The sequence below is a fragment of the Drosophila nasuta genome, chromosome 3 (genome assembly GCF_023558535.2).
Source record: "Drosophila nasuta strain 15112-1781.00 chromosome 3, ASM2355853v1, whole genome shotgun sequence".
In the NCBI taxonomy this organism is placed as follows: domain Eukaryota; kingdom Metazoa; phylum Arthropoda; class Insecta; order Diptera; family Drosophilidae; genus Drosophila; species Drosophila nasuta.
In genome coordinates, this window is record NC_083457.1 from 7,251,004 (window position 1) to 7,266,259 (window position 15,256).

Here is a 15,256-nt window from a genome sequence, read left to right on the forward strand (position 1 = left end):
ACTATACCTTTTTAATCCATTTTTACTTAAGTTAAGTTAAGTTGAACTTGAAATAATTCGTAATTATTGTAATGGAAAATTCTCCGCTTTATGTTCTTAATTTAAATTGAATGAACATCTTATGCGATACTCTTTTTATAGATAGAGTATTCCACAATTTAACTTTGCAAACTTTTTTATCCAACAGTCCGCCAGCCTCTTACACCCACATTCAGACACACACACACAAACACTCACACAGTTGCAGCTGGTTGCCGACACACATTTCGTGGTACAATTTTTTGGTTTATTATATTTTGGTATAATTATATTTTTAATTTTATTTTTATCATGCTTCTTGCCATTAAGTAAAGGCAAAAATATCTTGTGCTCTTGGGCGAAAAATTAAAATGAAAATCTTCTTAAGCTACAACAACAATTATAATAATTATTTAATTAAAAATGTTGCATACATTTTTTCCATTTTTTATTTTTATCAGAAAATTGCATTTATAAGTGTGCGCAGCTATTTGGTTTTTGTTGTCTGCTCTCAAGTGCTCGGGAAAAATAATTCTTTCTGAAGTGCGTGCGCTATAATAAGAGTGGAAACTGGTCTTTGGGGCGAAATAAGTAGAGCAGTATCATAAATATAGGTCATGGGGTCATTTGCAAAAGTGCGCAAAACTTTAAAGAGTACTTTTCGCAAAAAAGTTAAGTAAGCTTCAGTGATAGCAGCTTAATGTTGTTCATGACTATTAAACCATCAATTGAGATACTTCAATTGAATGCAGAAAAAAGGTCATAATACTGAATTATAAGCACTGCACTACTTTTAAGCCTTCAAAGTTCATAAGCCTCAATAGCCAAGTTGCTCGCATTAGGGACCATGAAAATGCAGCCGAGAAAAAAGCAGATATGAACACACAAAAAAGTAGCTATGAAATCTATGATAATGTACAACAATTTCAAGCAAATCATTTGGCGGTTAACGGCTGATACAAATAACCAAGCCCCAAGCCTATGTTATTTATACAATTAAAAAGTCGATTGCTGAGCTGGAAAAAAAATGAAAAGAAAAAGTAAAGATAAAAAAACGGAAAAAAAATCAGAACACAAGTAGAGGCATGTACTATAATAACAATAAATAAATAACAAAGGTAAATAGCGGCAAAGGCAAAGCCTCAAATGGCCAACAATAAAAGCGGTTGAGTTGTGCGGTGCGGTGCTTAAAGTAGCATTTCAAGAATTCAGACGCAGTTGAATCAAGTTGACTGCTGCGGAATCGAGTTGAGTTGATGCTCAGTTTGAGCTTGAGTTTGAGAATTCATCATCAAATTTCGATTAAAAGGCGCGTGGTGCGGTGCGATTGTGTTGGCCCCGAGGGGCCAACGGCCAACGGGCCAACTGTGTGGAGTCATTCGCACTATTCAAGCTTCATTAGGAGCTAAAGTAACGAAAACATTTTGATTTCGATCATTACAATTTCCTTTCATGAAAGCAGACCCAAGCCCAAGCCCAAGCCCATGACGATGCCGTTGCCGCTGCCGCTGCTTCAGTTTAGACTCAAGACTCAAAATGAAAGAGCTACCGAGAGCGAGTTTCGGTTACTGGCACTGAGAATTTGGCCTGTGTGTTTGCATTAAAGGGTTACTGGATCAAGCCACAAAACCGGCCACGGCCCAGCATACAAAACGTGGCCCAACATTACGAGAACGTAATCATTAATTCCCCAAAGCTCAGAGCTCAGACAACGTCGTCTCTCAGATGCTCAGAGATACGCATTCAATACATCTACAGATTGTTTCCGAGTCTTTTCGGTTTTCGGCTTACGGTTTTTGGGGCCATTCTGATAGAGGCAGACAGTTGGGAAAGACAGGCAGACAGACAGAGAGACGGGTAGTCAGAATACAAGCGAAAAGAAAACTATGCTCAAGGCAGTAATTATGACGAGCCATGGTCCAAATATTGGAGCCATTGTAATGCGCTTCGAGTGTATGGTACATGCTGTGCTTTCGATTGTTGCTGCTGCTTCGGCTGCTGCTGCTCGGACTGCTGCTGATTGTATGATGACCATGTTGAAAATGCTCATTAAAGGCACTTCAGGAATTAAAGCATTTCACAATTGTGTTTATGGGCAGGTTAACGCGCCTCCAACGTGTATCCAGCTTGCTTTCGATTTGACGCGCTATTTATCAGCCGTTGTTATCTATTGGCCAGAGAAAGAAATACACAGTACACAAAAAGCTTTTGGGGGCAATTAAGTTGAACGTGCCACGATTTTGGGGGCACAACTACCTAGTAGTCAGTTTTTCAGTTTTTAGGGGGCGGTTTGACACAACCGCTGAAAGATCTATCCGTATAAAAATATCTTTCTCTTTTTGAGGTCGAACTTGGGTTCGAAAAGTAGCAAAAGAAATGGAAATCACTTCAATTTTGAGAGGTGTTACTCACATTTTTGAGGTCAGCCTAAAAAAACAAAAATGAACAAAATATTAATGGAAAGTTTACAAATTTATTTATTTGTAGTCAGAGAACAGTTTGATTTGTTTAACTAGCTATTAGAAGTAGCTTTGACACTAAATATACACGTTGTTTTATATGCTCATATCATATGGAAATTCGAAGACTCTTTTATAATGTAAATAATGTTATAAATTCCATTGTTGAAATGTTAATTTGTCGCTTATAAAAAAAACATACAAAAGAAATTTATAAACCTACCATTTGAATTGTTAATTCACTAAACGATTTAAATTGCTTTCAAAGCAAAAGAATTTTATACATATTTTTACTAATTGATTGGGAGTGTAAAAACGTGTTTTAGTTATGCGAAAACAAAATGTATTTGGCGAATATTTTCTTGCTTTGTCTAATAAATTGCTCAATGCATAGTTAGTGTCTATTTGTTACTTGTAGATTTGTCGTTAGCATTACGATCAGTTCCGTTTCGGTTAGTGTTACTTCGTGTAACAGGTAAATCCGAGGGGCGTGAAAATGCTAAGCCGCAAGAGAGCTCTGCGGATGCACAGAGCTCGAAGTCGAAGGCGAAGTCGATGTCTTAGCCGCAGCCGCAGCCACAGCGGGAAAACAGCCCATAAACTGTGCGCTCTAACGACAATTTTCATTTGACAAAATTGTATCTTTGGGTTTTTTGTTACACCTTGCAATGATCGCAGCCAAACGACAACGACAATGCTGCGGACCCCGTGCAGAGCGCCATGAAATTTCCCAACAATGGTTAGCACTTTGTCCCGCTGAGCGAGCGGCGCAGCCGTGACGCTCTTGCCCAGGCTCACGCTGTGCCTCTGCCTGGTTATTGGGCTCTGGGCTTAGGTACGAGTATGAGTATGGAAGTAGGGAATGGCTGGGTATCTGTGAAATTGTGTACGCACATTAATTTCTCATCATTGGCATTGGCATTGGACGAGGCCTAAAACAGGGTGACTACCGCTGCGTATTAATGGAAATGTTATAAGAGATTAGAAGGCAAAGAAGATACAAGATACAATTGCAACTGTTTTGTGATTTTTAATGCGAATTTTTATGCTTTGCTCATACAAATGTTATTTACGAGGCATTGGGTTGCATTCGGTTCCTGCAACACAATAACAGTTTGTTTTCGCCTTAAGGGAACCTTGTTCTCTAGGCGTGAGCTACCTAAACTCCTCTCATTATGGTCAAATAGGAAGAGAGATCTTTTTACATTTTTGCAAGGCGAGTTGCCTTTTCAGGCTTTAGGGCGACTTTCCCAAGGAAATCAATATCAGTTTTGCCCGTTTTGTACAATCGCTTTGTGATTGCAGCGTTTATGAGGTAGAAAATTATATTACACAGAGATTAATGAAAGCATTGACAATGGCACTTTCATATCTTAAAAGTATAATATGTAGTAGACAAATAGTTAAATCTTTTAATTACACAATGTTATTCTACACCATAGAAAAAAATAATATGCAGGGAAATTTATGGTTAATGCTACAAAATTATATAATATAAAATTAGCAAGGAAATACTGAAGGGATGAAATAATATTAAAATTCCTCTTTTATAATGAATTTGAAAATATCTGTAAGTAATGTGAATTAAACGAAAGAAAACATTCCGCAATTGAATTTAGAGCAACAAAATAATGAATATATATGTAAGTTAGATAAATTTAAACATTAACGCTGCGAAATTCATCCCATTAATATATTCAATATTACCAATATAACACTTAACAAGCTAAAATATTTGATATTCCCATTTTGAATACTTTTTTAACATCAGCAAATAATGAGAATACTCTTTAAATAGAAAAGATAACACAACTAAATCACGCAGCTCACATAAAGTATTATTTATAATTACGTTACGCTTCAACTAAGATAAATTAAAAAAAAAAAACAATGAACTAAGTCTCTTCATAAATCGTAAGTACACAATTATTATTTAAGTTTTCAAAAGCACTTTACTGTGTAGACTGCAAAAAGCTGGCAAAAAGAACATGTCAAGGCATAACCTTAACTTTTTTATATCTGAGCACTTTTGCTCTTTGTCATTGCGCGTAGAAAAAGCAACTTTAATTATGCCGCGAACGTCAACAAATAAGTATATATGGCATATAAATCTGAACATTCATAGTTACTATAGTTGCAACTTTTTTGCTACCTTTTTGCCGTGCTATGTGTGTTTGTGTGTGTGTCAATTTGCCTTTGGCTTTATGTGCGGCGACATTTACAACATTTTCCCTTTTCATCTGGGATAATAAAATGAGATACAAAAATACGAAAAAATGTACGCAACTTTTGACTTTCAATTTAATTAAAAGTCAGTTGAGAAAAAGTAAAATTAATGCGCTATTATTCAATAGTAACATGCGACGAAACTTTTGCAGAGTTTGTGTGCGCCGCCAAGCGAAGCGTGCCACTCTGACGCTGCAACGTCCCACAGTCTGACAGTGTATCTAACAGATACTATCTATAGCTGTGCTACAAAGCGAAAGAGACAGACAGACAGAGAGATAGAGGGAGAGAGCCAGAGCAAGTGCTGCCTCTTTGTGTGCGTACATAATTTTCAATTCAATGCGTTGCACTACCCCTTTTTTTCCTGTTAGTTAGTGTGTGTGTGTGTGTGCAGCTGCCACCTGCCACACATAGTCATGGTAAACTAGGCAGAAAGTTGCAAGCTCATCGCTACAAAGTACGACAAAAAAATGGAAGAAATTGAATCGAGAATTGTTTTTCAGTTTTTCAAAGTAGTTTTCTTTGTTGCATATATTTTTTTACGATATTTGCTTAAATTTGAATAAATTTTTTAACTAACTAATAAATACATAGTTTTTGCTTACAAACTAGTTTATCTTCACGTACTAATTTTACTTGATGCTTGGATGCTTCTTGCTTTAACAATAATTTCAATAATTTAAATTAAACTTACAAGTGACTCTCAGTGCTTTGTGGTGTTTGTTTGTTGTTTTTTACAATTTATGCTCCTAATACTAAATGCGACTTACAAGCTAAATAAATACAATTTGCGTTTATGAAAAAATAGTAGTAGAAAGACAGTAAGTACATAAGTAAGTAAGTAGTTGAGTGCAAGAGATCGCTTTAAGTTTTGCTTTTTTGGTGCTTATGTACAGAACGATAGAAGTTTGTTGGCTTATACAAAATGTTACTTATTATTTTACCTAGTTTACACGTGTCAAATGCTATTTATGCTCTGTTTTTTATACAAAAAGTGTCATAAATTGATATACTATTCTTACGTTATATGAAATTTAGTATACAAAAAATTCAATACTATTTAATTTGCTGGGGAAAGTGAACTGTCTGTGGACACGTGCAAACTTCTTTTGTCTTTTGTGCTTTACTACTACTATAATTTCTTCGATTAGGTTTCTTTTATGCTGAATTTTGGCATCACAGTTGACAAGCGACACTAAGCATAGATGCTCAGCTGCCGGCGACGATAGTGCTCCGAGGATCAGTGCGTGAACTGACGCATTGTGCTCGTCGCGTTGTTGTTGTGCGTCGCCTTCTGCTGGAACGAACGACGTCCGGTTGTGGCACACAGTCCGTTGCGCAGAGGCAACGCTGGCGGCAGTGGCGGCGGTGTCGGTGTCTTGCTGCGTCCCAGCTGCTCAAGGGGCAGGGAGTAGTGCGCATTGCTGTAGATGTAATTGGGATCCATCATCTCGCTGCTGCTCGCGTCGTTGTCAAAGTCACGTTGTTCGCGCTGCTCGCGTGGCTTGAAGTGTTCGTGGGTGATGCGCAGCTGCTGTGGGGCATGCACCATGGGCACATCGGCATACGAGTAACAGGATGAATCGGCAACAGTTGCTGTGGCCGACAGGAATTGTGGCTTTGTATAGTGATTGAGTTTCTGTTGATTTTGTTGTGGCAACTGCTGTTGCGACTGTGGCTGCTGTTGATGTTGTTGCAACGGATCGCGTCCCATGGTGGCGTTCTTCATGTGCAGCACAAAGTTGGCGCTGTCATCGATGCTGCCAGCCATGTTCTTGTTGTTGTTCAGCTTCTTTTCGTGCATCAGAGTGGCGGAGATGGGAACCTGCAGCTGCTGGAACTTGTGTTGACCACCATCAACTGCATTCAAGTCGTTGATGGGCATGGGGCACATGCCGTAGTGGTGATGCGCCGCAGCATTGCCTTGATGTGGTGCGGTGTAGGTGTTGGGGAAGGTGGAGTGAATGCCCAGGGAGCAGGGATGATGCTGCAGACGGGACATGTAATCCTCATCGCAGAAAGTCTTTTGATACTCGCGTTCCTTGCGGCCCAGCGCTGAGTTGCCCCACAGTCCACCCTTGAGATACTCGCGTATCTTGTGACGGCAACGATACAGTACCAAAGCCAAGGCAGTAATTGTGGCAGCTGAACCAACCAGGAGAGCACCAATTAAAGCCTGCTTGCGTGGATCAGTGTGTGAGCAGCCCATGAGTGTGGGATTCAGATGTTTGAGTGCTTCGCCACGCAGACGTTCGGGGAACTCGCAGAGCAGCTCCGACAGCTGATCCTCTTGGGTGGCATTCTTGGCAATCAGCAGATTACGCAGCCACATCACACGGCAATCGCAGGACAGCGGATTCTCCGACAGATCCAATGTGGTCAAATCCTTCCAGGGGAAGAGTCCCTCAGCCAGCGAAGTCAAAGCATTTGCCTTCAGCACCACATGACGCAGATGAGGCAATCCGCTGAGTGCGCCTTCTTGCACTTCAACAAGCATTTTGTTGGACGACAAATTCAGATACTCGAGATTGGCATTGGCAGCAAAGGCACCAGTCATAACACGCTTTAGTTTCAACGCTCCATTGATGTCCAAACGCTTGAGCTGCTTCAGACCAACAAAGGCGCCTTCGCTAATCAGTTCAAAGTCATTTTGACCCAACGACAGCTGCTCCAGACGCACCAAGTGACTCAAACCCACGGAGGGAATGCGTGCCAAGCGATTGTCAGAGAGATCCAAGACGCGCAGCTCCTCGAGACCCAAGAAACTATCGTGCGAAATATTCTGCAGACTGGCGCCCTTCAGTTCCAAGCGTGTCAGACCCTTCAAATCTTGGAAAGCACCCGATTGAATGGTCATGAGCGAGTTCATGCCGAGGAACAGTTCAGCCAAGCTGGGCATGGCCTGAAAGATGACAGGATCCGGCACAGAAGTCAACGCATTGTCATCCAGATACAAAATGCGCAGCTGTTTCAGGCCATCAAATGCCTTGGGATCCAGATACCCAATGCGATTCTCACCCAAATTCAATTCCTCAATTTTGAGTAAAGGCGAAAATGTGCCCTGATGCAGTTCGGAGATGAGATTGCCACGCAGATTCAACACGGTGACAGCTGAGAGACCAATGAAGGTCTTATTGCTAATCTGACCAATTTTATTGTGATTCAAATGCACCTCTTGCAGTTTCTTCTGGTATGCAAAAGTGCGCTGAGGAATGGTCATCAGATGATTCTGCGATAGATCCAAGAATGTCAATTCTGCATAGAATTGTATGGATGAATCGATGGTCTTGATTTTGTTGTTCTTAATGACCAATCGCTGGATCGAGGGATTCAATGCAATCGGCAACACATCCAGCTGCCCCTCACCGCATTGCACCACAAGGGTGTTATCATCGCACTGGCAGCCAGGTGGGCAATTAGCCAGCGCCTCTGTTTGACTGCCCATCAAGATGATGCAGATGCAGCTGCAGATGCAGATCAACTGTTGCAGTAATTTTTGCTGCATTTTGTATTGTTTCTTCTTTCTGTTTGTTGTTTGTAAGCGCCTTCTGGCGTCGATTTACGTTTTGCGGTTAATTTCGACGTTTAAATGTAGGTGTGTGTATTGGTGTGTTTGTGTGTGTGTTGACTGCTTTCAGTTGTCCATAATGCTAAGGGGCGAAAGAGAAGAAGGAAAAACTTCAGATTAGCTTGATGGAACTATTTATGTGTGTTGCTTCGGTTGCAGTTTCAATTTATTGCATCTCAAAATTGTGTTGTGTTATTTTTAGCTTTGCTTTCAAATTTATTTTTAATAGCAACTCAACTATTTATGGAAATTTATAAAACAATTTATAAACAATTTCATATTTCTTTTCTGTAAATCTTCTTATTTAACATTTCTTTAAATTATTTCAACCAAAATGTAATATTTCAAACAATATTGTGAAATATGTGCAAACATATCGAAAAAACATATTTTTGCATAAATAGTATTTCAAATAAAATGTCAAACATTCTATTGTATAGAACGTGAGAAATTCCATATTTACAAAATATTTTACTTTTTGGATATATTTCACAATTTTGCAACATTTAACACACACTTTTTATTGTCTTCACTCAACTTACCTTTTTGTCTTTGAAATATGTGGAGCAACAATTTGTTGAAGCAGCTCGTTGATGATTTTCAAATTATAAAATTAAAATGAAAATGTTGTTTGGTGTTTTTTGTTTGTTTTGTTCAACCAATTTTTGTTCACTGCACTTTTGATGATTTTGTTTTGGAAACTTAAAAATTTCACATGCAGCTAATAAATTTTATTTAGCCAATTCATAACATTTTTTCGTTTTTGGTGTTTTAAATAAAAATATTTCGTTTGTAAACTGTGTGTGTTGTGTTTTTATATTTTGTATTTAGTTTGTTATATTTGTGCGTTTTTGATATTATGAAAATCGTGCGCGATAATCCAGTGGCTCGCTTTGCTGCACGCTTCAAGTTGTTGGTCACACGGCGTATTGCTAGTTTACGTTCTTTTTGCGATGTGTTTGGACATTTGTTTTGCCCAAGAGCAGAGAGAAACAGTCGGTGCTTGGCTTGGTGTACAACCGAACACGACGAAGCAACGAACTACACTGATTTTACTGAGCACAGAGCTCATTGACGATACCTCGGTTCGACTGTTTTCCGTACGACAAAACCGACAGCTGCAGGCAGGCGTAAATAATCCACGACACACGGCCTTGCATTGTGGCAACGAGATACACAGAGAGCGAGCGATAGAGAGAGAGAGAGAGAGCGAGTCATAGAGTGGTGCTCAGATAAACGCAGCTGAGAGCAAAACTGGTTTTGAGTTCACACAAATGCTTGCTAGATAAAGCACTAGAGAGCATATTTGAAGATGGAGAGAGACACAAATGAGAGTAAGTAGAATTCACTCAAGGAAACTCACTCATTTATCTGAAGCCACCCGACTCTTGTGTTTCGGCTGTTGCAATTGCAACATGCGGCACAGTTGAGGCCAGGCTGCCATCAACATAAACACGGCTAAAATGCTGCGAGTTTATGTGGCCAAAACCATAAAAAGAAATAAACGCTAAGTACTCGCCAAAATTTGTTGGCGAATTAAAAGCAAACTCACGTCAAACTAAAACACTTGGCACAATTAAGACGTAACACGAGAGACGAGAGTATGTAGGTGGCGACCGACAAAAACCAAAAAAACAATTTCATTAGAAAAATCAACACAGAAATCAACTCAAGTAGCATTAAAAGTGAAGAGGACATCGCTTAGTGTGGTTTATGCTATTTAAATGTAGCACTTGAGCGCAAAAAATGTTTCCCACTCTGGTCTGGTAATTGATATGCTGTATGGATAAAGTATCTTCTGGATACCCAGGACACGCACTTGACGCAATGTGGTGGTAATCGAAAACAACTTGAAATAGTCTTCAAATAGTTTGCTAGCTGATCCTTCGCTGCGCTGTTGTTGTAAAGTGTTAAACATTCAAGTGCTGAAAACCTTTATTTTTTACTTACTTCGGCATAAACACATCACACGGAGAAGGGGGGAAATAGCGAATAGTTATTTATAGTGTCATTTGATACTTGGGACATGCCTGTCCATTGCTTTGCTCGATGCATTTTTGAGTTATAACCCAGGCGAGCGAGGCTGCCGAGATGCAGAGATACAGATACAGCCACAACTATACAGATAGAGATACAAATACTACGTGCTGTTGGGGAAAAATACGTTGTATGCAGAGACCGTTAAACTATTTACAAACACACATACACACACACGCACAACAACAGTGACAACAAGAAAATCAACTATAAATGGCCATAACTTTGTGCCAACATGCCGAACGAGTTGTTGGGCTGTTGTATGGTGTGTGTTGTGGTGTGGCATGCCTCATGTATGTGTGTGTGTGCTTTTTGGGAGGTTTTTGTTGGTATTTGAACGAATGCATAACTTGCATATTTTTCCCATCTCTGCATATCTGAGCAAAAGTATGCCAAATATTGGTTGGCTGCGTGTCTCTGCTATGGAAAATCTCGGCAGTTTGTTGTCCCACAATTGCAAATACACAAATGTATCTAAATCTACATTTGGCATGTCCTGTCCTAGCTCCTCTTCTACCCTCTTAGTCCACACAGTAACCAATAATTATTTTTGTCTGTCGTCTGAAATCGTTGCCCAAACTCTGCGGTTACCAACGCAAAGTGTAAAGTAATTTATTTCATTTATGCCCAAAGAAATTGATGCGGCTTCAAATGCAATAAATATGAACAAAAAGAAATACAACTAAAACTGTTAATAGCATTGTCACTTCAATACATAAATCTCTGCTTATAAATCATACGTATTTTATGGAAATATGCAGAGCGAGAATAGAGATTGAAGCACAGTAAAAATATATATAAAACATTATTAAGTATTCATTGTTATAACTTTAATTGAATATCATTATTAAGTCTCTCATTTCGAAAATGATCTTTTAAAATATACATGAAAAAAGAAAAATAAATGTCTTACTTGCATTTCAACAAAATATAAAAATCATTATTAACAATTCAAATAAATTTAGATGTACTCGATTATTAAATTCCTTCTTTAAAAATGATTCCTTCTCTATTAGATAACTCTTCGAATTAAAGTAGGGCATAATAAATGCTCTAGCTGCATGTACTAATAGAATCTAGGTAGTCAGAAGAGATCTGCCACATTTAAATTAAAATATATCACTTACCCCCAATCATTTTATTCTGACATCTTTGACAACATAATTGCAATAATTATTTGTAAATTTTGAAAGTTTGTACCTATAGAAAGAAAATAGAGGGAATTGTTATAAAGGTTGCAGCAATTATGTCTTAATGACAACGGCAGCTTGCCGCTTGCCACTTGCCACATAGGAAACAACTGTCTCATAACTAATTACAACTCGCTCCATAAAACTTTGCACAATTTCCGTGGTGCATACAAAACAAAAACAAAAAAACGAAAAAAGCGATTGAAATAGAAATAAAACCAGAAATGCACCGCAGCAGCAACTAAAGTGGTGCTAGATCTAAATCTAATGCCACAAATAGTTGTAGCAGGTGTACATTAAGTATTTGTTTTCGGGCTCTCACGTTACACATACCGTCAAAGCACAACTCGGGGCAATACTCTTTCGTCTCTCGTCTCTCTTGCCCCTCTTGCCGCTCAAGCTTGTAGCAAGTATAGCGAGTGGCAACGTCACTTTTGACGGGACTTTCAATTTGCGGCAATGTGTGAGAATTTCTTGGCAATAAATTTTAACAACATTTGACGCAAGTTTCTTTTGTGTGGCAACAACAAGAAACAAAAAAACACAAAAATAAAGGGTAAGGTAAGGTAATCGCAACTAAACAATAACTGGAAATGTTTGTTTTCGTTTCGCTATGAAAATTGTTTAGTAAAATGCGAAAAGCACTTAAACAATTAGAGAGATTTTCGGGGGACGCCAGCCGTGTGTAATTAGGTAAAACACAACTACCGTTGCATTCGACAAAGCATAAATGCAAATAATGCATAGACAATGACTTCGAATGCAGCCAAGCCAACAGGCGAAACAACAGCAACAACAACAACAGCACCGAAAACAACAGCAACAACATCTGGCAAACAACAAGCAACGAAGCACTTTTAAGCAAACATAAACGAAGGGCGAGGTAACTTATGGGAACGCTTAAAGTGACCAGCCATCCATCCAAATCGTCAGGCCAAAAGCAGATGGATACTTGACTAAGAGATGCCCTGTAAAGCAACTTTTAATGTAGATTTATATAGTAGACTCGGGACTTGAGGAATAAGAAAATAAAATATAGTTTTTTTATAGCATTAAAAGACGTAAAATATGAGGATTATATTTTGTAAATGTATGCTTTTCAACAAATATAAACTCTCGGCTATAACATGTTCATATTGATTTGACATCTGTTATTCGCATGTTGTGTGAAAAGAATGTTAAAACATTTGAAATCAAGGATACAGAATATCTACTGGATTTAGAATTTCATAAGAAAATGTTGTATAATATATTAATATAATATATGTTTTAAAATGAATTCTTTGTATTTGAAAGAAATATTTTTATGGATTATCTATATTTATTATTAAATTTCACATCCTGCAATATGAAAACTGGATTTTTCTATATTGTTTTAACTTTAGAATTCAGACAATAAATTTATTACACATTAAGGAATTTATTACTTAAAATACTATTATTATTTTATACGTACCGATTATTTACAAAGTTAGCTGAGTACTTTAAAATCCCTAAAGCCTAATCCCAAATTTCCTTTGTCTTCCGCTCTATCCATTTTATTTACTTTTCATCCCAGGGTATTCATAACATATCATTGCAGCTGGCTGCGCATGCGCCGCGAGCCATGGACGTTGCCGTCTTGATGTTGTTGGTTTATTAGAGCCGTTGTCTTAACAAGAAACTTGTTAGTTGCAACGGGTTAACAGCTAACAAATAAAATGAGGAAAATCTTTGTTTGCGCGTCGCGACGACTTTGCCTCATCTCTCGACTTGCGTCGCCTCGTCAGTCGGTCGGTCACTTTGAACATACAATATATATTTTCCAGCTGCCGTCTTTGCCCAAGCCTATTTGTCAGTATTTAGGCAAACATTTTAACAAGCTCTGTTCGGAATCCTAGACACAAAACGAACCAAAGTCAAAGGGTCGTAGACTCAGTTCCGGTGTCAGTGTGGACCATGTTAAATGCAACTTCCGCACCTCTATTCTCTGCTCTGTGTTCTGTGCCTATTTCCTATGGCACATTGTCTTCAATCCAATAAAATATCAATTGACTCGCAATTAATCATATTCCAAATGTGCAAGGGCCAGTTAGTTGTAGAATGGTAGCTAAAGAATTGTTTCTCGTATCCATTGCAATCTGGGCAACCGGAAAAAGTCTCATTGTGCCATTGTATTGCGAGCATTGTACTTACTTCACTTCTTATTTTCCTACCATTTTTCTCTTCACACTTTTTTCTCTCTGCATTCTTACCTCCGCTTTAAAGTCGTCCTCTGGTGCTACTCGTTTTTAGAGAAATCACAATAAATAATGAATCAAAAAATGAGCGTTAAATGCAATACAAGACAGAGAAAGAGCGAGCAAGCGAGAGAAGTAGGAAAGGAAGCCTGACGGACTGACAACAACAAAAAAGCAGCAACGGAAGTGAGTACACAATGGACCAAAGACCTCGACACACAATGGAGCTCAAAGACTGCGTATATCGTATGCTATGCCTACCCCCTGCTAAAGGTTAAGTTTAAATCGATGGCATGAAAAGTAAGTAAATACCATGCCCATACCTTACTCTGTCAGTACTACAATCTCAGTTTGCGTCTGTGATTGCTTTAAAGGTAGCTGACCGTTTGCTGACTTGTGATATTTTTCCTCTGTCTTTTTGTCTGTCTACCCATTCAAGTTGTTTGTGTTGTGTGTTGTACGTTGAAGTTGAGCTTTGCTAATGCATCGCAGCAGGGTGGGAACCGAAAGCGTCATCATCAAGTGTGTGGCATTTGAGGAGAGATCACAGAAGCTCTCCACATAAAAACAGTAAGCAGACTTTCAGTACTTATGTTAAGCCCTGAATACTTTACAGAATTATGATGAGCACACATAGATATCAAAAGCGACCGCTACATGAAAATTCACAGAATGCTCAAAGAATGCTCCAAAAAGTAGAGCACATTCTTTAATCATATGTCATTTTAGACTTTAATCTAATTAAGTGAAAAGTGTAATAGAAAATTAGAGGAGGAAAACTAAGAACTTAAAAAAACTAAAACTCTGAAATTATGATAGGTCAATAGTAACAAATAGAAGGATAAATAAATTTAGAAATTAAGTTACAGGGTTAGTATATGTTTATTCTATATATTTGTGTAAATACTACAAAGTTGTTATATAGCATATAATATATACTTCAAATATATACTAAAGCTTCAAAATTAAATTTCAAACAAAAAATTCCAATCGATGAACTATTAAACGATTCTCAACTCTGTTCTATTTGTTTTAGTTTTTACTATTCAACGGAATTCGAACTTTTCTGTTTATTTTTAACTTCTTTCTTATAAACTGTGCTTATCATTTAAATGGCGTGCGATAACTCTTCTTTTATAACTTTTCTATAGCTTGTAATCGATCCGTGCCTAAAGTCCAACTTAATAGAAACCACTTTGCATATTGGAGAGCTGCGAGATCTAGATACTTAACTCATCTTTGGCAGCTTGAAGAACTCACTTTCTTTGCTCAAAAGTTCCGCCCATATCGAAAGACACACACACACACCTCAGATGATCAGCCCACACTTTTGTTTTCCGTTGAACTGTGACTCATAAGAAAAACTAAAACTGAACTCCAAGCGAACCTACACCTGATGCTTCAACTGATAATTTCAGTGTGAAATTGAAGATACTCTCGGGGAAATGAGAAACTTAGATTTCGAAACGATTAGGCCGCACAACATGCCTTTTACCACCACTTGTAACCCCAACACAAAAATTAAGTTCAAATCTTGGG

The 15,256-nt window shown here is 38.2% G+C and overlaps 1 protein-coding gene across 1 annotated transcript; it reads right to left on the bottom strand.

The window, feature by feature from the left end:
- Positions 1–5,208: 5,208 nt before the first annotated feature.
- LOC132791867 (leucine-rich repeat neuronal protein 3) lies at positions 5,209–9,313 on the bottom strand. Its single transcript, XM_060800969.1, has 2 exons — positions 8,814–9,313; positions 5,209–8,353 (listed from the first exon to the last, which is right to left on the bottom strand). Exon 2 carries the CDS (start codon positions 8,206–8,208, stop codon positions 5,944–5,946), a length of 2,265 nt encoding a protein of 754 aa, XP_060656952.1. The 5' UTR covers positions 8,209–8,353; positions 8,814–9,313; the 3' UTR covers positions 5,209–5,943.
- Positions 9,314–15,256: the final 5,943 nt, after the last annotated feature.

Excerpts from the sequence above, each read along its gene's own strand:
- LOC132791867 (XM_060800969.1), bottom strand. The coding sequence starts at position 8,208 with ATGCAGCAAAAATTACTGCAACAGTTGATCTGCATCTGCAGCTGCATC.